This window comes from Staurois parvus, unplaced genomic scaffold (assembly GCF_062004578.1).
Source record: "Staurois parvus isolate SC_StPar_1 unplaced genomic scaffold, SC_StPar_1.0 ptg000415l, whole genome shotgun sequence".
Classification (NCBI taxonomy): Eukaryota; Metazoa; Chordata; class Amphibia; order Anura; family Ranidae; genus Staurois; species Staurois parvus.
The window spans coordinates 3,376,851-3,398,583 of record NW_028318211.1 but is presented as its reverse complement, the minus strand read 5'-3'; the positions used below and the strand labels follow the sequence as shown (position 1 = coordinate 3,398,583).

The window sequence follows — 21,733 nt, the reverse complement described above, 5'->3', positions numbered from 1 at the left end:
TTATTATTTTCGTCTAATTATGCTTTGGTCTCCTGTGAGGATTTGGCTCAACAGCTAGTCTGACTAACCCTTGCTCTGGATTGGACAACATATCTGCCATCAGTAGCAGATGGGGCTGAGATTAGCAGCACTCTAATCCTGAGGAAGAAGTTGCAGAGTGAAGGAGACGCAGCTGAGGGATCTGAGAGAGGTAATGCTCGGGACACATTAAATAAAATATATAGAGAGAACACAATATGAAAATACCTGGTGTGAAGGTGACTTAATAGGTGAGACCATATCAATAACAATGTAAGATCAACATGTAAATATATTAACAACCATTATTCTAACTTTTTACTCTTAGACTTTTTTTAAATATACATGTTCTGTATTTTTCGTTAGCTAAAAAGACGTGACAATGTCTTTGATGGACGAGACTGCCTCAGACCTTCCAGTTAAGGACACAGACTGCAGACCGACAGTATTGAGAGCTATACAAGGTAATATGTTCATCAAATTTGTTTTTCTTTGGAATATTCTTCATCTTTAGTCAATTTACTTTCACATTCTTGGTGGCTGTACAGTTATGTATGCTTGATTTTCAGATGTAATAACAGGATCCAACCCGCCAAGGATGTTGATACAGAAATCTCCCAAAATGAAAGGTAAGTTGAATGTGTAAAGAGGCTTTTGTAATTCCCTTACCTATTGCCTTGCGCTAATGTATGGTATTTGATACTCCGGTATACATCATGACTCTGCTGTGGTAATTGAGTATACACAGTACAGAGTGTTCCATTTGTGAGTACAAACCACAGTACATAATACCCATTTATATCATTAATTTAACCACAATGTAACCACAATGCAAGGTCAACATACAGTATATGATCATACCAGAAAGCCAGCACAGCAAATCTCACCAACCTGCAGGTAAAGCTAAACTCTACCTGGTAATTAAGTCCACCATAGAAAGCCCCAATATTAAAAAAAAATTGTATTCTGATAACTAAATATTGTTAATGCTTATAATGATTGTATTACATATATGAATACCTTTTTTATTTAATATGTCTATCTTTATTTTTTTTTTTACATTTACATGCAGACCAAGCTGTCCAGGTCAAGTGACAGTAATGGGTTGGGGCAAACTATAAAACTGTCAGAGATATAGTTTGCCTTGGCCCGTCACTGACACTTTTAATCTGCAAGTAAGAAAGGGAAAACACACACTTAAATGCATGTAAAATAAAAATGAAAAATAAAATATAGCGCACTATCATTACATGCATTAACACCTATAGCTTACAATAACTCAGAATATTGTATTTCTCACAGTAGTGGTCCTTTTATTGCAGCTATGTGCTAAAGAATATTTGTTGCCACTAATCTACATTTATGAATATGTCCTAATGATGGCCTTCTGTGATAGGACTCTAAGGCAGGGGTCTCTAAACCTTCTAAAGAGAGGCCAGTTGACATACTTTCAGACTTTAGGAGAAGGCAGATTGCGGCCAGTGGGGGTAGAAAATGTCCCAGTTTCAGTGAAAATAAACAATGCCCCAGGCTTGGTGGTCAGTGGGACTAAATGAGTTACATAGCACTTGTGCTCAGTAGAAGGAGGAATAGTCTCCATCTTTGATATCAGTGGAAGGAATAGTGCCCCATCATTGGTATCGGTGAAGGTAATAGTGCCCCATCATTGCTGTCAGTGGGAGGAATAGTGCCCCATCATTGCTGTCAGTGGGAGGAATAGTGCCCTATCATTGCTGTCAGTGGGAGGAATAGTGCCCCATCATTGGTATCGGTGAAGGGAATAGTGCCCCATCATTGCTGTCAGTGGGAGGAATAGTGCCCCATCATTGCTGTCAGTGGGAGGAATAGTGCCCCATCATTGGTATCGGTGAAGGGAAAAGTGCCCCATCATTGATGTCAGTGGGAGGAATAGTGCCCTATCATTGCTGTCAGTGGGAGGAATAGTGCCCCATCATTGCTGTCAGTGGGAGGAATAGTGCCCTATCATTGCTGTCAGTGGGAGGAATAGTGCACCGTCATTGGTGTCAGTGGGTGGAATAGTGCCCCATCATTGGTGTCAGTGGGTGGAATAGTGCCCCATCATTGCTGTCAGTGGGAGGAATAGTGCCCCATTAATTGCTGCCAGTGGGAGGAATAGTGCCCCATCATTGCTGTCAGTGGGAGGAATAGTGCCCCATCATTGCTGTCAGTGGGAGGAATAGTGCACCGTCATTGCTGTCAGTGGGAGGAATAGTGCCCCATCATTGCTGTCAGTGGGAGGAATAGTGCCCCATCATTGGTGTCAGTGAGAAGAATAGTGCCCCATCATTGGTGTCAGTGGGAGGAATAGTGCCCCATCATTGCTGTCAGTGGCAGGAATTATGCCTTACTGTTGATGTTAGTTGGAGGAATAGTGCCCCAAGGGCTTGTTAAAGGCTAACAAAGGGCCACATCCAGCCCGTGGGCTGCAGATAGGAGACCACTGCTCTATGGTAATGATGATCTGCTGAGTCTCTGCTTCATGCACATATACTCATAAGGAACATGCTGAGAGATATACAGGGTGCTGTTGTTCCTTCCTTGACCAATCACAGGTTGGGACAGATTTAAGACCAAGTAGTTTTGCATAAAGTGGCTCTCCACCCAGACCCTTTTTATTTAGTTTTGAATATAGTAGGAAATGGTTTCTCCATTTGGGAAGATTAAATTATTTCAATTATTTCCTGTGCTAAATGCACAAGAGGAAACGTGCCTCTGCAGGGGAGAAGATGGAGCCATGACAATGGATAATGGATGGGCTATTGAAATATATAGGCCCAGGTTTTACTAGCCTCTCCCCTGCTGCCACTGGCTGGCATAGGGGTACAGATGACAGGACTGGAGCGGGCTGAAAATAGGTAAACGTACACATCTTTCTTACACAGGTTAGTTAGCATATGTGTTTGGAGAGGGAATGGAGTTTTAAGGATAGTTAGCCCTTTAGCTGGAATTCAACTTAAAATGAAGTACAATAAGCACAGTACAGTTTTGAACAGCAATCAGTCAGATCTCAGTTTATTGAAGACAGTTCAGTGAAAATTTTCAGTTGAAGCTAACTGCATTTTCTTGGTTTTGTTTAATTGAAAAGTTCAGACACCTGTTTATTACAGAACTTGGTATGTTTGTTCACACCTGAATAAGAAACTTTATATACAGAGAAACATCTGAAGACCAGACGCAGAGTGGCTTTGATATCCCGTGAAGAACTGGAGGACAGCTTCTTAAGGCTTCATGAAGAGAATCTGCTACTTAAAGAATATGCCAGGAAGCAAGAGGACAAAATTAAGAGGTATGTATTTCATACAGTATGTATGACTTATATTAGCTACCAGGGGCGGACTGACCATTTGGAAACTCAGGCACTGCCCGAGGGCCCGGAGTCAGTAGGGGGCCCCATGAGATGCCCCTGGTACCTTTTTCATAGGCTTTTTTGAGTTTGGGCAAGGACACAGGGGCCCCATGATCCCCTATTGCCCGGGGGCCCCATGAGTTGTCAGTCCGCCCCTGTTAGCTACTGTCCATAGATGCCATCACTATCAGAATGTCCCTTAACTTGACCACTAGGAATTTAGGGCCATGACAACAGAACTATTGCAACATACTGCATGTGACAAAGCAAAATCAAATGAATTTAACAACATTTACTATAGTTTTTTTATATGTATTTAAATATACACATGAAATAAATGAGCTAATAACTATGGGTAACAAAATGACACATATGATGTAGTCTGTCACTAACATTACAACAACATTTTTGTTTTTCTCAGTCCACCCACACCATAGTTTTGCTGTTTATTGAACCTGCAAGTAGATATCCAAGTAAACATGTAGACTGGTGTGAAAGAACCCATGGCCCTTTGTCCCTGATGACGAAGCTGGATCCACAATACATGCCCCCATGTTAAACTTTATTTAGCTTTTGGTTTCTTGAAGTTGGATTTTTTGCATATGTATACAGTATTTATGGTTTACTGACCTGGCTGAGTGTTACCCAGTGCTTTATTTAATTTCTTTGATGGATGATAACTTTATTTTCTCTTTTTATAGGGGGGCGGGGTGTTGAATGTTTTTAAATATTTCTAAGCTGTGGGTTATATCTGTGGGGTATGTTGGTTCTCCTTGTCTGCACAATTTTAATAGCTAATAAAGAATTGCTACAAGGTAGTTGGACAGAAACATTCCATGAGGCATAAATGTTATACAACAAATTTTTCATACTGGAATTTTATGGTTGTATTGTAAGATTAAAGGTAAATTTACTAGCAGGCATAAATCCCCATACAAACAGCTGCCATAATACTTGACAATACAGTGACAACAGTGCATGAGTTCATTCTTTTACATCAAAGAATATAGAACTGGGATTCACCCATAGCTCACAACTTGTTGGCTAAAGAGTGCCTTCAACTGCATGATAGTAGTTGTAGGTGTTGCGGCATTAGATCCCAAATGCATGGTCTTCGTCAGCAAGGTTAGTAGTACACATTTTGCAATACTATTTCTTTGGGGAGGCAGCACTCAAACCAAAAGGCCAAAAAGGTAACATTTCAAGCATGCTATACAAAATATAGAGCAGAGAGAAAACCAGATCAGAGATAAAGCCCATTTATTGTTAAAAAGCCAGTTAACTAGCCCACATGTCAGCAGCTTTAAGGTATCCCCTTCATCAGGGCTGCTAAGTTCAGGTGATGGATATACTCAGACTGTAGAGAAATCTATTTATTTGTATTAACTGAATGATAACCTCTCCTAAAATGGTAGTAAAGCCCCAATGTTGATTTTTACCTACCGGTAAACTCACCTGTAGACACAATGAATATCTCCTAAACGTGTACCGTTTAGGAGATATTCGTTCTTTTGGCAGTTGGTGACATCACTGGCGCATGCTCTCTGAATGAATAGCATATCCGTGACAAAAGCAAAATCAAATGAATTTAACATCATTTACTATAGTTTTTTTTATATGTATTTAAATATACACATGAAATAAATTAGCTAATAACTATGGGTAACAAAATTACACATATGATGCAGTCTGTCACTAACATTACCACAACATTTTTGTTTTTCTCAGTCCCCCCACACCATAGTTTTGCTATTTATTGAACCTGCAAGTAGATATCCAAGTAAACATGTAGACTGATGTGAAAGAACCCATGGCCCTTTGTCCCTGATGACGAAGCTGGATCCACAATACATGCCCCCATGTTAAACTTTATTTAGCTTTTGGTTTCTTGAAGTTGGATTTTTTGCATATGTATACAGTATTTATGGTTTACTGACCTGGCTGAGTGTTACCCAGTGCTTTATTTCTTTGGGGAGGCAGCACTCAAACCAAAAGACCAAAAAGGTAGCATTTCAAGCATGCTATACAAAATATAGAGCAGATCAGCGATAAAGCCCATTTATTGTTAAAAGGTCAGTTAACAAGCCAACATGTCAGCAGCTTTAAGGTATCCCCTTCATCAGGGCTGCTAAGTTCAGGTGATGGGTATAGTCAGACTGTAGAGAAATCTATTTATTTGTATTAACTGAATGATAACCTCTCCTAAAATGGTAGTAAAGCCCCCATGGTGATTTTTACCTACGGGTAAACTTACCTGTAGACACGATGAATATCTCCTAAATGTGTACCGTTTAGGAGATATTCGCTCTTTTGGCAGTTGGTGACATCACTGGTGCATGGTCTCTGAAAGAATAGCATATCCGTGCTATTCCTTCAGAGCGCTGTGCCATAGCCTGTGACTCCCGCATGCATGTGCAGCAGTGACGTCATTGCGCACCGCCATTCAAGCTGCCATAGCCAGCAAAACCAGAAGGAAGACCAGGTGAAGATGGAAGCCCTGTCAGCGGTGATGGCGCACCACTGGAGGGCTTTATTCTAAGGTAAGTATTTCATAATACCCAAACTGATAAGAGGCATAGAGGAGCTCAGCTATGAGGAAAGGTTAGAGGAACTGAATTTATTCTCTTGAGAAGAGGAGATTAAGGGGGGATATGATCAACATGTATAAATACATCAGTGGTTCATATAGTGAACTCGGTGTAGAGCTATTCACCCTGAGCTCATCACAGAGGACAAGGGGGCACTCTTTACATCTGGAGGAAAAGAGATTTCATTTCCAAATACGGAAAGGTTTCTTCACAGTAAGAGCTGTAAAAATGTGGAATAGACTCCCTCAAGAGTTGGTTCTGGCCAGCTCAGTGGATTGCTTTAAAAAAGGCCTGGATTCTTTTCTAGATACACATAATATAACTGGATACTAACTTTTATAGGTAAAGTTGATCCAAGGAATATCCGACTGCCTCTCGGGGGATCAGGAAGGATTTTTTTCCCCTGCAGGAGCAAATTGGATCATGCTTTGCTGGGGTTTTTTTGCCTTCCTCTAGATCAACTGTGGGTATAGGATTATAACTTTTTTTTTTTTATGGTTGAACTAGATGGACTTTTGTCTTTTTTCAGCTGGATTATGTAATTATGTATATAATGTGCTTAAATAATGTGCTAGTATGCGATACATACTAGCACTTATATCATTGCCTTGCAGGGGATTTACTATCGTTTTAAGGTTAAAGGAAATTGCCAGATAATTTCATGAAATCACTTTTTTAACATGCGCAGTCTGAGTGATTGAAAGTTTTAAGGCAGACATTTCCTAGAGGAATAATCTATAAATTTATGAATGTATTACAGTAACTGAAATTTGACAAAGTTAACAAATAAAAATGTAAATCACATATAAAAAAAAAACCTATAGTAGTAACAAGTAAAAATGTAGGTCACAAATAAAATAACTAGTTACCTGGCTGTCTTGTCACTTCACTGGTTTGGATACTTTTTGTCACTGACCTGGAGAAAGTAGGTCAGGGTATCCGAATCCACTGTAATATCACTGATCACATGTCTGCTCCCAGTCAGTGGCTTGAAAAAAAAGTAAGTCCAAGACAGCCAGGCAACTAGCATTTTCAGAAAGGAGTTAATAATAGCATCCTCCATATTTCCTTAAGACATCTTTCCTTTAAACATGAAGGCAAGAGTAGGCCCTATATTTTATTTGATAAAAACTTGAATAAACCCACGGTGTTAATAAGATGTGCATATAATATAAAAAATTATAAGGATAACATATCCAACAAATGCAGGTAATTTCAAGGATCTCAATTTTCCTTTACAGAATGGCAACTAAACTGCTCCGTCTAACATCGGATCTTTGGCAGCATGAAGAAAAGAAAGCTAGAAAAGATGGCAGAGATTTGGAGGCCGAGGACGCAATGGAGAACTTACAAGACCGTGTGAGAGACCTGGAACGCAGAAATGAAGCCTTAAGGCAACGAATGACTACATATAAGCAGCGCCTTCAGTTGCAGGATGGATGCAGACATTGTCCCTATGGTGCAATATCAGCACGAATAAATTCCGGTATTCGAAAAAACACAACATTGCCAGAAAAATATAAGAAGGGTAGGTAAAAGAAACTAAAGAGAATGTTAGTACATTCAGCAGAAAAATGTGTGAAAAATATAGCGAATTAACCCAGTGCTCATTCATTCTTACTAAATCACCACACACCTTCTTCTTTGTTGGTCATTAGTCCTAAATTATGTCCTAATGGTGGCTATAAATAGTTGTCATCAAACTTTCATTTATGTTTCTAGGTTTACGTGTGCAAGGTCCAGACACTGGTCCACCAAGAGTAACTGCTGATTGCTGTGGGGAAAGTCTCAGTGATGAAGCCAGAGCAGAGATTGATAGATTGTATGTATCATATAAAAATGCTAAATGACACTCTTACTGACTTTCTGGAGACCTGACTGCACCCAAACCAACATCTGACCTTTATTCTGGCTTTGATGCACCCATTCAATTCAGAGCTTTTTTTTAACTTTGGATAGAGAAGTAAATTATTAAAACTGCTGTCAAGTTTTTCCCCACTGGAATTAGTTCCCTTCACTTGCTACAGATGCAAGAGAAAGTTAAAGGAAAATCTTTCCAAAGTTGATGGAACTCCCCAAAGTGAGCAGGTGTCCTTATTTGAAGATTTTTCCTCACCTCTTGCTCTGATGATAACTTAAACCCTGGATACAGGGAAAGTGGGAGGTGGAGAGAAAATAGCTCTCCCAATCCTTGTGTAGTGGTTTTTAACCTAATAAAAGGGTTTCATTTTTGTCTACTGTTCTCATGTTTTCACTTCATTTGTACTGGTACGCTATGGTACCTTTAAAGCCCCATTAGCTTTCTAGGTTAGGGTTCTTGTTTTGATAACTTAAACCCTTCCATATTTGGTCCAAAACTAAAAATGTAACCTTTACATACACCTTAAGGAAACATTATTACCAAAGCTTGTCTTCTTCTTTACAAAGTATTCCATTATGACCACATTCTCTAATTTACATTCTTAATTTCCAATATTTAAAAAGCAACATTTTTATACATTATGTTATACAAGTGATATATTTGTTACAGTGCAGTTTTTATTGTTATTTTCTTACACCATTTTAACGTCTTTGCAACAGAAATTGCCTCATGAAAAGCAATTAAAAAATTACATAAAATTAATATCTTACCTTCCAGATTTCAAATTATCAGCAGACAAAACTGTAATATGGATGAGAAAGCTGCAATTATATTAAAGCACATGGCTTCTGCCAAATCTAAAGATCTGGAGACGGAAATCCTGCTTTCTCTGCAGCATGTACAGCAGGCTGAGGACCAGCGGTGAGTTTGGACTGGATTTAATCTGACTGGTTGTTATAAAGTCTGAAATAGATTGCTAGTGGTTGCTGTCTCTATTGTGTTTCTTATGTATTCTCAGCATAGATTAGTAGTACTCTATCTAGCTAATGTGTCTAGATACTAATTAAAGATTGCACAAGTACTGTGCTATGTTAAATGTGTAGAGCAAAATGCTGCTACTGCTCTCTCTAATTTATAGCATATCACAATTAGATCCACTTAGAACTATAAAATGTCATGTTTCCCATACATATACAAATGACAGTTGCAGCTGATACCACTGCTTTTTTTTTAGCATATTGAAATTAAAAATAGTTGTATATTGTTTGATAGTTGTAAGCACAGTTGTGAGCCTGGGAAGTATTACAGTCCCTAACACATACTATAAGAATACCTTAAAGCATAATAACAGGGTCCTGTATCTCTAATCAATTACCAAATCCAACTTTCAATGTACTGATACACAAGCCTCATAAATTAAACAATAAATTCAGTTTGCCTTCATTGACTGAGTTCAGTCCTCCAACATTTGTGTCTCAAATGCTTTCCCTCCCAGACACTGCAGTTCACAATGGGGGGCAACAGCAGAGACAGCGCTGTCAATGCAGAAAAGAGAAGGCAGAAATAGATGTGGCCAGGTGCTGACAATCTACAGGCCTGTTAGTGAGCAGTGATAATGCTGATAGCCATATCCCCTGCAACATTGTTACATCCCACTGTAGTTCAAGCAGTCACAGCCTACATGAGATTGTCGATTTTGCTCTGAGTTCAGAAACAGTGCAGCATCGTCCCCCCCCATCCCCATCATAAGAATAGGTAGCTGGCAGATTCAATAGGTAGTTGTGGGACCTTGCAGGAGGACTAAGAGGAAACTGTAAGTGCAAGTGCACTTATAATTAACGTCTTTCTCCGGGATATTGTTAACCCCTCCCCCTTCCCATCCCACCTAACTGATTGCTGTAAAGAAAAATCCTCTACCACAAGTTGTAGTCATATGATGCTCAAGTCCTGAGTCTTTGGGTATTTCTTCGGGTTTCTACGTCACTACCTGTGTGACAAGGACATCTCCTATTGGCTGTCCAGCTGGGGGGGGGGGTTCTCTCAGGATCCAGAAGAGAAGTGACATCAGCTGAGAGGATTGTTCTAGACTGGTCAGTCTGGGGCACCTTTGCACCAATGGATTAGGGGCCACCCATACGCAGAAACAGCAGCAGCTGTATTAGGTGAGTATATCTTGTTTTACCAGGTAAGAAAAACAAAAAGCCTTACAGGATCGGTTAGAGGGGAGTGGAAGTTTATTCATATTTTGCACAAATTGGGGCTTTAAGTGCTGCAGCACATATGTTTTTTTTATGGGAGGCCATAGTTCTATTTTAAGAAAAGTGATGTCACTTTGGTACCTTAATATGAGGGAATACAACATGGAAGGGTAAGTGATTTTGTTTTTTTTGGAATCTCCCTATTTCAGCACAAGTTGCTCTACTTCTGGAAACCCTACAATAGCTCTTTGAGTTGCATTTAAAAGAGAAAAGCACATACCCACACTGTTACTTTTTTCTGTCTATGATAAACCTGGACTTGAGAAAGGATTTATCGATAAAAAATAAGCATAACCATGAGACCTCAATGACCAATGAAGAGCGCTCCTTTCTTCTGGGATACCTTAACAGAAGAAGCTTCAAATGAGCCTCTCATCGGTTAGTGTGAGGGCCACTACACTGGCAGTCAGGGACATCATGGCTGCTATTTGCAGCCAAGTCCAAAGGGATGGCCAAGATATTTGGAGTCATATTTTCATTTTTTTGAAAAGATGAACTTACCCCTTAAGCCCTCAGATTCCAGCTCTTTACATTTAATGGCAGAAGGTCTGAGCTGAAGATCCACAGTTTCTGATGAGAAGAAAACTTCTTTAAAGCATGTTTTTTTTTTCCAGAAAAATCATCCAAGAAAACGTCATGAATATTCGTCTGCAGAAGGAGCTCAGGGAAAAGAACACAAGTCTATGTGCCCTCAAAGAGCAATTTCAACAGCTCAAAGAGGTGAACATTGTTTTTATTTCCAGGTCCCCAAAATATGAAAACATACACACTCTGCATAGCCAAACATATGTGGACACCCCTACAAAGGATTAAGTTCCAGTGTTTCCTGTGAAGGACAACATACACCAATCAGCTATACCTTTGTGACCACCCACCTAATATTGAGTGGGCTCATCTCTTGCCACTAAAACAGCCCTGACCTGTTGAGGCATGGACACCACTAGACCTCTGAAGTTATGCTGTGGTATCTGGCACCAAGCTGTCAGTAGCAGATCCTTTAAGTCCTGTAAGTTGCAAGGTGGGGCTTCCATGGATCAGACTTGTTTTTCCAGCACATCCCACAGATGCTCCATTGGATTGAGAGCTTGAGAATTTGGAGGCCATGCCAACACCTCAAATGCGTGGTTGTGTGCTCAAACCATTCTTGAACCATTTTGCAGTGTGGCAGGGCGCATTATTCTGCTGATAGAAGCCACTGCCATCAGAGAATACTATTTCTATGAAGGGTGGTACTTGGTCAGCAACAATGTTTAGGTAGGTGGTACATGTCAAGCCCTTCTGGGATTTGGATGTTTACTGGGTATTCGGTTCAAGCCAAGGTCAGGTACCAGGTGGGAAGCAGAGCAGACATAGTCAGATGGGATAGCCGAGGTCATTCACAGAGGAGCGAGAGAGAGAGAGTATCCTTAAGCCAAGCCGAGGTCAGATCAGGGGTAAATCAGAGTAGACAGGTCCAGGAGCAAGCCGAGTCGGTAACAGGAAATCACAAGTCAGAATCACAAAAAACAGGAACCAGTAACAGGGCACAGGGAGCTATAGAGATCATCCAGCAACTAGAGGAAGTGATGAGCCTCCTTATAAAGGCCGTCTGGCACCAGACTGAGGCTGATGTGTACCTCTGCGGCCATGTAGAGTACTGGCAGAAATGCCAGATATTCCAGAACTCATGCTGTGGACAGGACCCTGACAGTTTCCCAGCAGAACATTGCCCAAAGCATCACTCTGCCTTTGCCAGCTTGCCTTCTTCCCATACTGATCCCTGGTGTCATCCCTTCCAGAGGTATGCAATGCACACACACCTGGCGATCCAGATAATATAAAAGAAAATGTGATTCATTAGACTAGGTGGCTCTGTGGCCCAGTTCTGCTGCACGCAGATCTGTGTGGGGACCTGTGAAGAGGGGATCTGTGATGAGGGATCTGTGATGGGGGATCTATTATGGAGGGGATCTGTGATGATGGGGGGGGGGCTGTGCTGAGAAGTCTGTAATGGACAGGATCTGTGATGTGCAGGGTCTGTGAAGAGGGGTCTGTGATGGAGCAGTCGGTGATGGGGGGTCTGTGATAGGATATCAGTGATGGGGGGGATATGGTAGGGCAGTCTGTGATGGGGTGATCTCTGATGTAAAAGGGGTGATGGGATGGGGGAGGAACTGTGATGTGCAGGGGAGGCCGTGATGTGAAGGATCTGAGTCATAGCACCAACATGACACTCGGACCTCCGCTGGAAGAAAATTTTACTGACCTGAATTTTAATTCAGTACCCCTGATGTACACAAACCCCTGATGGATTGAATCAGAGATGGGACATTAGTCCCTTTTCAAAATAAAGCTGCTGCTTATAAACTGGATTGATTTTTTTCCACCATGCTTCTGCTTCTCTATGTAATTTCCGTTCATTGTTTTGGTTTTATGCTTGGCTATGATGAAGACCCACTGAGGGTCAATACATGTGAGCCTGGAGGACTGTATGTTGTATTCCCTCAAGCAAAGGGTCTGAAGGTCGATACATGTGAGCATAGAGGATTGTATGTTGCATTCGCTCAAGTAAATAAAGTATCGCAAAAGATACAGCGGATGACGGCTATATTCATTCATTTACATGCGTTGGAGCTGACAGAAGCTTTCTGTTGCATGGCACTTGCAGACATGGATAAGGTGAGCGGCAGCTCGTTGTATATTGTGACTGGTGTACAATACAAGAACATTTAGATGACTGTGCGTTTCCAACCTTGGGGCAACAATTTGGGGAAGGCCATTTCTACCCCATTATAACTGTGCCTTTGTGCATAAAGCCAGCTCTATAAAAATATATGTTTTGATCCTGTCTTAATCTGAAGTGTCCCTAGCCTGCATTTAGTCAGAAGATGGGCTGTAGTCAGTCTGAGCTAAAATTGCTATTGCTTTGCATTTGTTGGGCTTTCCCTAAGTTCATACTATTGTTTACTTCTGCCAGTTGTTGGGAAGTGTTTCGGATGACCTTCAGGTAACCAAATGAAACAATGTTTTTGCATTTGTTGGGCTTTCCCTAAGTTCATACTATTGTTTACATTTGCCTGTTGTTGGGAAGTGTTTCGTGTGACCTTGAAGAAGGGTCTTTACATTTCCAGTCTTTGCTTGAAGAGAAGGTTGTGCTGGAGGTAATTTGCCTTCCAGACCTGCTGCCTGGAGAAAGTTTTTGCTGCCTAGAGGGTACAAGGAGTGGAGCAAGAACATGGCTGCCTGTATGGAGCATCTTGGGAAGAGGCTTCACCACTGAATAGTGTCCTGAAGAGCTGAGTATAAGCTGCCGACAATGGACATTGCAGGATGTTCTGTTTGCTTATCTAACTTGTGCTGCCTGGTTGTGTTTAACAGTCTACCAGTAGAGATTGCAGGTCTCAGCTTAAAGGCCCATTGCTTGTGTTGACTGTTGCTAAAAGAGTCTGGAACCATTTTGTTTGCTATTTTGGGGCATTTTGTGTCTTAACCCTTTCTCTTGAGATTATTGCGCTAAATGCTCTCTCTTGAATGTATTAAATAACTAGCAATTCCTTTCACCCCGCAAAGCGTCAGCCCACTGAGCCACCTGGGGTCCTCCTCATCTGATCAAGTGGCCTGCACAAAGCTCTGACCAAACATAACTGAACACATTTGGGATAAATTGGAGTTCCAGTTATGAGCCAGGAATTTTTGTCCAACATCAGTACCTGACCTCACAATTGTTCTTTTTGCTAAAATGTTGCAAATTCCCACAAACACACATCAAAATCTTGTAAAAAAAACATACATAATGTTGAAAATGTAATGTTCTTAGTTTTGGAATAGGATGCCCAACATGCTCACACTCTGTAGGTATAATGGTTAGGTTTGCACAGACCTTTGACCATATAAGATGATTGGATTTGTTTTACCTATAGACAGAGGATCTTTGTATCTAACAGAAAATCTGCCCTTGTGTTTAGTGGTTATTTCTGAAAAGTTTTTTTTTGGTCTCTTTTCACACCATTCTTCATTTTATTTTCAGTCTTATGAGACAGAACTACAAGAGGTATGTTACAAATCAAAGTTCCTTACCAACTTCTATGATGAACATGTAAACCTGTACCTAATATTTTATAGATGTAACTAGAAATTAAATGTGCTGTTTTTCACTTTTTTCACTGTGATAGAAACAAAAATCACTGACGTTAAGTCATAAGGCTGTATTGATGCAGCTGGAAGATCTCAGCACACAGCTGAAAGAAGAGAGGAGTAAAGTTGTAGCACTGGAGGTGGATCAGCAGAACATGGCTAATCTTCAAAGGTCACTGGTTGAGGTAATCAATCAGTACAGCTTGCTAAATTGGTAGATGCAAGGATAAGTCAACTAATATCCTAAAAGCAGATTGTATAGAAATTATGTGGGATAAAAAATAAGGACTAGATATTGAAATCATTAACTCATTGTATACACATATGAAATGAACTTAAAGTGACACTAAACTCTGATTTAAAAAAAAATAATTCAAGTATATGTTTTTAGCTCAAAAAAGTACCTTCTATTGCCTTCAACCTACTCCAAAACTCCGAATTACTGTTTTCTTTCTTGTTGCTGTGATCTGATTTCCTGTCAGAGGGTGGCTACATTCTTCTTCATGGTTCCACTGTATGTTAAAACGTAGTCACCCTCTCTTGCTCACTCACAAGATGGACTATGGCTTATGGGATTTATAATGTGCATAGAGCAGTGTATATGACCACAGCTAATGTTCACTGCTCGTTCCAAACAAATGGAAGTCAGCGGGAAAAGGAGAGGTTTGTGAGCTTACGGAAGATGTTACAAAGAGGCAGAAAAACACAGTAAGAAATATTTTTATTTATTTCAGGTACTTATATAGCACCGTCAATTTACGCAGCGCTTTAAATATATATTGTACATTCACATCAGTCCCTAACCCTCAAGGGGTGTCCAATCTAAGGTCCCTAACTCACATTCATATACAAGGGCCAATTTAGACAGGATCCAATTAACCTACCAGCATGTCTTTGGAGTGTGGGAGGAAACTGGAGTACCCAGAGGAAACCCACACAGGCACAGGGAGAACATGCAAACTCCAGGCAGGAGGTGTCATGGCTGGGATTTGAACCAACGACCCTAGTACTGCCAGGCGGAAGAGCTAACCATTGAGCCACTGTGCTGCCTTTATGAAAACTGGATTTCAGGACCATTAAGCAGTGGATGTGTATGGATTATTTTTGGAGAAGAAAGATATTGTTTAGTGTCAGTTTATTAAACTGTGCATTATTAAATGTATATTTATAAGGCAAATATTAGATTTATTTTTTCTAGAGAGGAATGTGTATTTTTTTGAAGGGTAGACAATCGGACTGTATGCTACATTAGAACCCCCTCTATATCTTGTGCTAGTTATAAAGAGGTATCAAAAATACACTAAAGATTCAATGCACATTAACTGTAATTTTAGCCCAAGAAAGCAAATTCTTCATATAAAGCTGTGACACACGGTCATATTTGAGTGTTAATGCTATAATGACCTTATTTCAGTATCAAGAGAGGGAAATTGAACTGGAAAGAGAGAAAGATCTTCTTAAAGAACACTATGAAAACCTTCTAAAAAGGTGAGAAGAGAAATCCAGGTAAACTGAATGAGGAAACTTGAGAAGAAATAAAAATTGGTCACCAGCTGCTTTCATTTTTTCACAGTTCTCTAGACTTAGAGCGGGTGAACTCCTCGAAAGTGGCAGAAGCAGAATTAAAGGAACAGATTACAAAACTGGAGGAACAAATACAAGTTTATGAATCTGACCTGACGCACAGCAAGGAACAATTACAGCATGAAAGAGGCAAGTTTTATTAAAGTGACACTAAACTCTGATTTAAAAAAAAAAATCTATTCAAATATGGATTGTCAACTCAAAATAGTACCTTCTATTGCTATCAGCCTCCTCCAAATCTCCAAATTCCTTTTTGTGATCCAACATTCTGTTCAAGGGTGGCTAAGTTCGTTCTCCATTATCTCAATATATAGGAATATATAGGATATAGGAACATAGCTACCTTCACTTGCTCACTCCCAAAATGGATTAGGGACTATGGACTATGTGTTTAGCAGGGGTGTATTTACCAAAAGGCAAACAAGGCACTTGCCTAGAGCGGCATTTTTCAGGGGGGCAGCACCTCCCACCAGAAGAAGGCATGAAAGAAGGGACATGCACGCCATGGAAACCAGGTGGGATCCGAGAGAGGCTGTGGGCTGCTTGATGGTGTATGTAGAGCCTGACTCTCGTTCCCGTGAATATCCGGAGCTGTGAAGATGAGTATCTCTCTGTGTCGCCAGGAGGGGTTTAGTAGAAGGCTCTCCTGGGTGGGGGGCAGGGGTGTTGTTGGTCAATGTCAGGCTTTCTCCGCAGGAGGGGGAAAGGTGGGTTGTGTTGGTCAGTGTCTGTGGGGGCAGATGATGTTTCTGTTGCCTAGGGCAGCACAAAACCTAAATACACCACTGGTGTTTAGTGTGCATAGAGCAGCACATAGTCCAAAGGACTATGTACTATGTGCTTAGTGTGCATAGAGCAGTGCACATAACTGCAAGTAACATACACTGCTTGCTCCATATGAATGGAAGTGAGGGGAAAATAAGAGGTTTGTGAGCTCTTGGAGAATTTTACAAGAAGGCAGAAAAACACAGTAAGAAATAATTTAATGAAAAATAGATTGCAGGGCCATTAGGTAGTGGATGTATATGGATGATTTTTGGAGAATAGGGATGTTGTTTAGTGTCACTTTCAAGAATATGTTCACCCAACATTTCATATTCCTGATATGTGCCTGCTATACCATGTACTTTTATGAAAAAGTATACTGTTTTCTTTGTAATGCTTTCTTTGTGTGAAATCACTGGTGTTCTTACCAGTCCCTCTGCTTTCCGCTGTTGGCTGAGGTCACTCAGATGGTCCAGGCTGGGGAAACATCCCAACTTTAAAGTGGGGATCCACCCCAGAGTCTGGAGCGGCACCTGGCTCAGCCTCTCCATGATCTGCTGAGAACTTGAGCCAGCCGCTCGCTCCCCCTCCACAGCACAGTGCTCCAGTGAGTGTGGGGGAAGAGGGGGGAGGGGCAGAGCAGACAGTGGTGAGTGACAGTCACCACTCTCTGCTCAGATTGGCTGAGAATTCAGCAATCAGCAGTCATGTGATCACTGAGTTCTCACACTTAGAGTCGATGGGGGACAGATGCAACATCAGGCCGATGCTGCATCCACCTAGGTAAGTATGATTTAAAAAAAAAAAAAAAAACAAGAAATGCCATTCTTCTATTTTAAGTCATTAGTGATACCTCCATTGGGCTAAGGCTAATATTTTCTATGCTGCTGAGTGACCAAAAAAAGTGAATGGATAAGAAATGACCTGAAAATTGCCATGTGAATTACCATATAATAATATGCATTGATTTTAAAGTTAGAGGCAAAAAAGTAACAAGTAATAAAACATTTGTTTTATAATATAGTAAATTCTAACTACACTAGCCCCTGTATGAGATTATTTAATTTTTTCTTTTCATTTGTCAGAGCAAAGCGAGCAGATTAAACAAGACATTTCCAGGCTACAGTGCCAGCTGTTAGAAAAAATGCAAGAAATCCATGATCTTCAGGATAAAATATCAGTCCTTTCATATTCCTCTTCTGCCAGAGAAGCACCTTGTGAACAGGATATGACACGGAAACCTCAGGTAAAACGAATGAAGAGCATAGATTAGGTTTTGGGTCAGAATGGGCTCATTTAGGGAGATCAGCAAATGGCGCCCATTGTGCTACGTCCTGGCAGGGGAAGATTTCCTCCATCCACCTTGTTTTGTGAATCTGATAATATTTTTAGCCAGATGGATCTGACATTTTTGAAAAAGTATTTTTTTAAGCCTTGTTTTGAAATTGTTTTCAAAAGGAAGTTATTAGAGAAACAGAATGGGCCTCATTCCTCTCAAAACCTCAACCATATAAGCGTCTACTGTTACCGGACAGAGGCAGCTTATGCTCCTATGTCATACCACAAACCTTTGGAATGAGCTGGCTGTACACTGATCAAAATGCTGGACCAGCCAAATTTCGGTCTGCTCCACTGAAGTTGATTTATTTAACTGACTTCTGTCAAAGAGACATGTTGAAAATTGACCATTAATCAGCAGCTGCAGCAAGTCAGCTGTAGCCACTGATCAGTGTATTCTGACACTAATGGGTGCCGCTTTCAGAATGCTACTTCCTAGCAGGGGAAGATTTCCTCCATCCACCTTGTTTTGTGAATCTGATAATAGTTTTAGCCACTGGGCTGAATTAAAAAATCTAATTGTGTATGATCAGCCTTAATCAACTGTCCTATCTGCACTACCCAGTAACATATAGAGAATACACAGGCCCCTCCACTAGCATCCCAAAATGAATTTTCCTGTGTTTGAGCCATTGATCAACACACCCTGGCGTTGTCACACAGGGTGCAGAAAAGGGAGAGCATGCCTGACACCATGTAAATATTAACTTTGGGAATGTTGGTATCTGCTTTGACACTTTGGAAGACTCCTGAGCTAAGCTAGACAGGCAGATTCAAAAGTTAAAACATGACTTGGGAGATCATTGAACCTACTCTCCGGCAAAGTTATTACTTTATGTGGTTGGATTTATCTATAGGTCCACTCTAAAATAGCAGTGCCCAAATATTGGCCTGCAAGACAGTTAGGGGTCATTAGTTGCTGTAAATTGGCTTTTATGATGAGAAAGCCCTGCCTGCAGAGTTGTAGCCACAAAGTAGGGAATGCTGATTGTAGTATGTTCCAAGTGCGGGAAGTTCATTCCAGCACCCAGGGATCTCTTACCCGATGATGCCCCTTATAGTCCTGGCTGTGATGCAACCACAAGTAGTGGCACAGAATATCGAGCCTGTGAAGTAAGTGCCACTGAACATCACTGATGGGGCTACACTCCACCCAATAACCACCAGTGATGGGGCACAGTATTTTAATGATCATCAGTATTAGTGCGTTTATTGTTCTTACTGATACCAGGGTATTTATCTTACTCCCGTTGATCCTGGGGATTATTATTATTATTGTTATTATTATTATTATTATTATTATTATTATTATTATTAAACGTATTATTCCCACTGACACTTGGGCATGTTTTTGTTCCTACTGGCCACTGATGCAGAGGCATTTAGTACTTTTGCTGACTATTGATAAAAGGACTTTTGTTTGCCCTGAGTGAACTCAAATGCCTGGGCATTTATTCTTCCCACTAACATCTGATGCCAGGGAATTTTTTTTACTCCTAGGTCACAACCTGGCCCCCAAATAGTTTGATAGATAGTGAACTGGCCCTTTGTTTAACAATTTTGGTAACCCCTACTCTAACAGATCAGCCACCATGTTTAAAGAGAAATCCTATTGAAGGTAAACATTGAATTCCCTTGCTCATTACGTTACATTTAATTAAGAATAAAAAAACTAGAAGAGAGACCCTGCATTCCTACCCAGGGGCGGACTGACCATTTGGAAACTCGGGCACTGCCCGAGGGCCCGGGGTCAGTAGGGGGCCCCATAAGATGCCTCTGATACCTTTTTCATAGGCTTTTTTGAGTTTGGGCAAGGACACAGGGGCCCCATGATCCCCTATTGCCCGGGGGCCCCATGAGTTGTCAGTCAGCCCCTGTTCCTACCCATCCTGCAATAGGTCCTCTTCTAGCCTAATCAATATCTAGTAATAACATCAGCCTGCAACATCCAGATGCAAAATGAGAGAATACTTTTGAGGTACACTCTTGGCATAGAACATCTAGGGTTTTTATGTTCACTAACAGGGAAATTATTAAATTTCTTGAAATTAACCAATATTTCGAAAATAAAAATCTAGTTTTTCATACTTCCCTCTTGGGGGAACAGGGGTGAATTGTTGTACAAGGCTGGTGTCTCTCATGGTAAAGAGTAGTAGCATACCTTCTCCAAGATTTTTTCACACACGAAAATAAAAAGAAATTAAAATTAAAAAAATGTTGGAAGTGGATTGAGCAACCTCTTGACAAAGCCTACTAGCAGATTTTAACTATTCGATAACCCCTTGTGAAACTTCAATGTGTCTTAAAGTGTCATTAAACTCAGATTATAAAAAACACTTTTTACATGCTATATAACAGTCTGCTTACTCACAAAGTCACTAAAGCGTTCACTTTGTGTAGAGTGAAATATATCTGGCTGATCCTGCTGAAGATGTACCACCCATCTACTCTGTGTCCCCATTGCAGGCTGACATTGTGTAGACCAACATTGTCCTCTACTGAGCATGCTCAATTTCAGTTTCCTTCTAAGCTCTTCATTTCCTCCTTGTTCTTATCTGGGCAACCCATGTGACTATATTGTTGCACATGTGGATGCATACACAGTGGAAAATTACCCTCCCCTCCCTCCTTCCGCATGTGCTCATATTGCTAAACACTGTGGAGGTGGAATATAGTATGCTGATTTGATTACATTCACTAAGAAACTCACAAAAAACTTAGTTTTAATATAAATCAGTATTAAATATATCAAATGTAATTGCTAAAACTTGCCAAAGAACAGGGAGAGATCATGTGACCATACAACAGCGCTGCAGGAATAAGGTACTTGGAGGATTAAAAAAAAAAAAAATGGCGTGATATATATGATTCCCGTGAATGAAGTAGGGCAACTAACACTTATGTGTTTAGTATCACTGTAACTATGTTGCATGATCATTACATACCCTTGGAGTAAGAATGAAATCCTGACTGCTTATTACCTGATCTAGACTCACATTCCAGAAGACTATTGGATATTGAAGAAAATGTTCAGTGAGAAAGAGCATCTGTGGAATACATACAGAGAAGAAAAGAGACAGGCAGAAGAAGAGAATAGAAGACAAATACAAGCTGAGATGGAGGAAAGCAGAAGATGTAGAGATCTCAGAATGGAGGTAGAGGAAGAGGAGAGAAGAAAGCCAGAACAGGAGACACAGAAGAAACTGCTGGAGATGGATGCTGCTCATGCTGAGACTATTCTAGAACTTGAGAAAACTCGGGAAATGCTCATTTTGCAGCATGAGATCAATAAAGATTATCAGGTAAGTGGAAAATCTGAGACATTTTAACATAGAAAATAAATACATTAATAATAGCATTGCCTCTTATTAACCCCTTCGCTGCAAGGCCCTGCGCTCCATTTTTAAAGGTTTTTACTTACAGCTTTCAGAGTTTGTAAAAGACCCCCAAAACCATACAGTTTCTGAATGCACATGACCAGTAGAATATAAAGAGGGTGATGCTGATTTTTAAGGACCCATGATATTTGTGCAATGTTTCTCAAAACAATATTTTCAGTAAAAATACAGTAAAATAATTATTAACAGATACAAACACAACACATTTTACAAAATTCCTGCTAAATTCCTACTAAATATCAAAGATTAACCTGTACTGAGTTGATAAATAACAAATATTTGTAAATTTTAATTTGCTAAATGGTGAAAATCAAATGTACACCAAAATGTAAATAACCTAATTTCTCTAAAATTCACAAACTGAGTGGTTAAAGAGCACAGAAACGATCGGTACAGATCGCTGGCTGCATTTCTGCAGGAAAAGAAGGGGGCTGGTAAAAACA

The 21,733-nt window shown here is 40.4% G+C and overlaps 1 protein-coding gene across 1 annotated transcript in view; it reads left to right on the top strand.

Annotated features, from left to right (window-relative positions):
- The first annotated feature begins 400 nt into the window (after positions 1-400).
- The window catches only part of RPGRIP1 (RPGR interacting protein 1), a 60,752-nt gene continuing 39,419 nt past the window's right edge, over positions 401-21,733 (top strand). Inside the window, 13 exon segments of the mRNA XM_089686993.1 lie at positions 401-482; positions 588-647; positions 3,193-3,325; positions 7,215-7,501; positions 7,696-7,795; positions 8,612-8,755; positions 10,707-10,812; positions 14,099-14,122; positions 14,244-14,390; positions 15,620-15,693; positions 15,779-15,918; positions 17,640-17,834; positions 20,962-21,194. Of these exon segments, the coding sequence (XP_089543119.1) occupies positions 401-482; positions 588-647; positions 3,193-3,325; positions 7,215-7,501; positions 7,696-7,795; positions 8,612-8,755; positions 10,707-10,812; positions 14,099-14,122; positions 14,244-14,390; positions 15,620-15,693; positions 15,779-15,918; positions 17,640-17,834; positions 20,962-21,194 (1,725 nt within the window).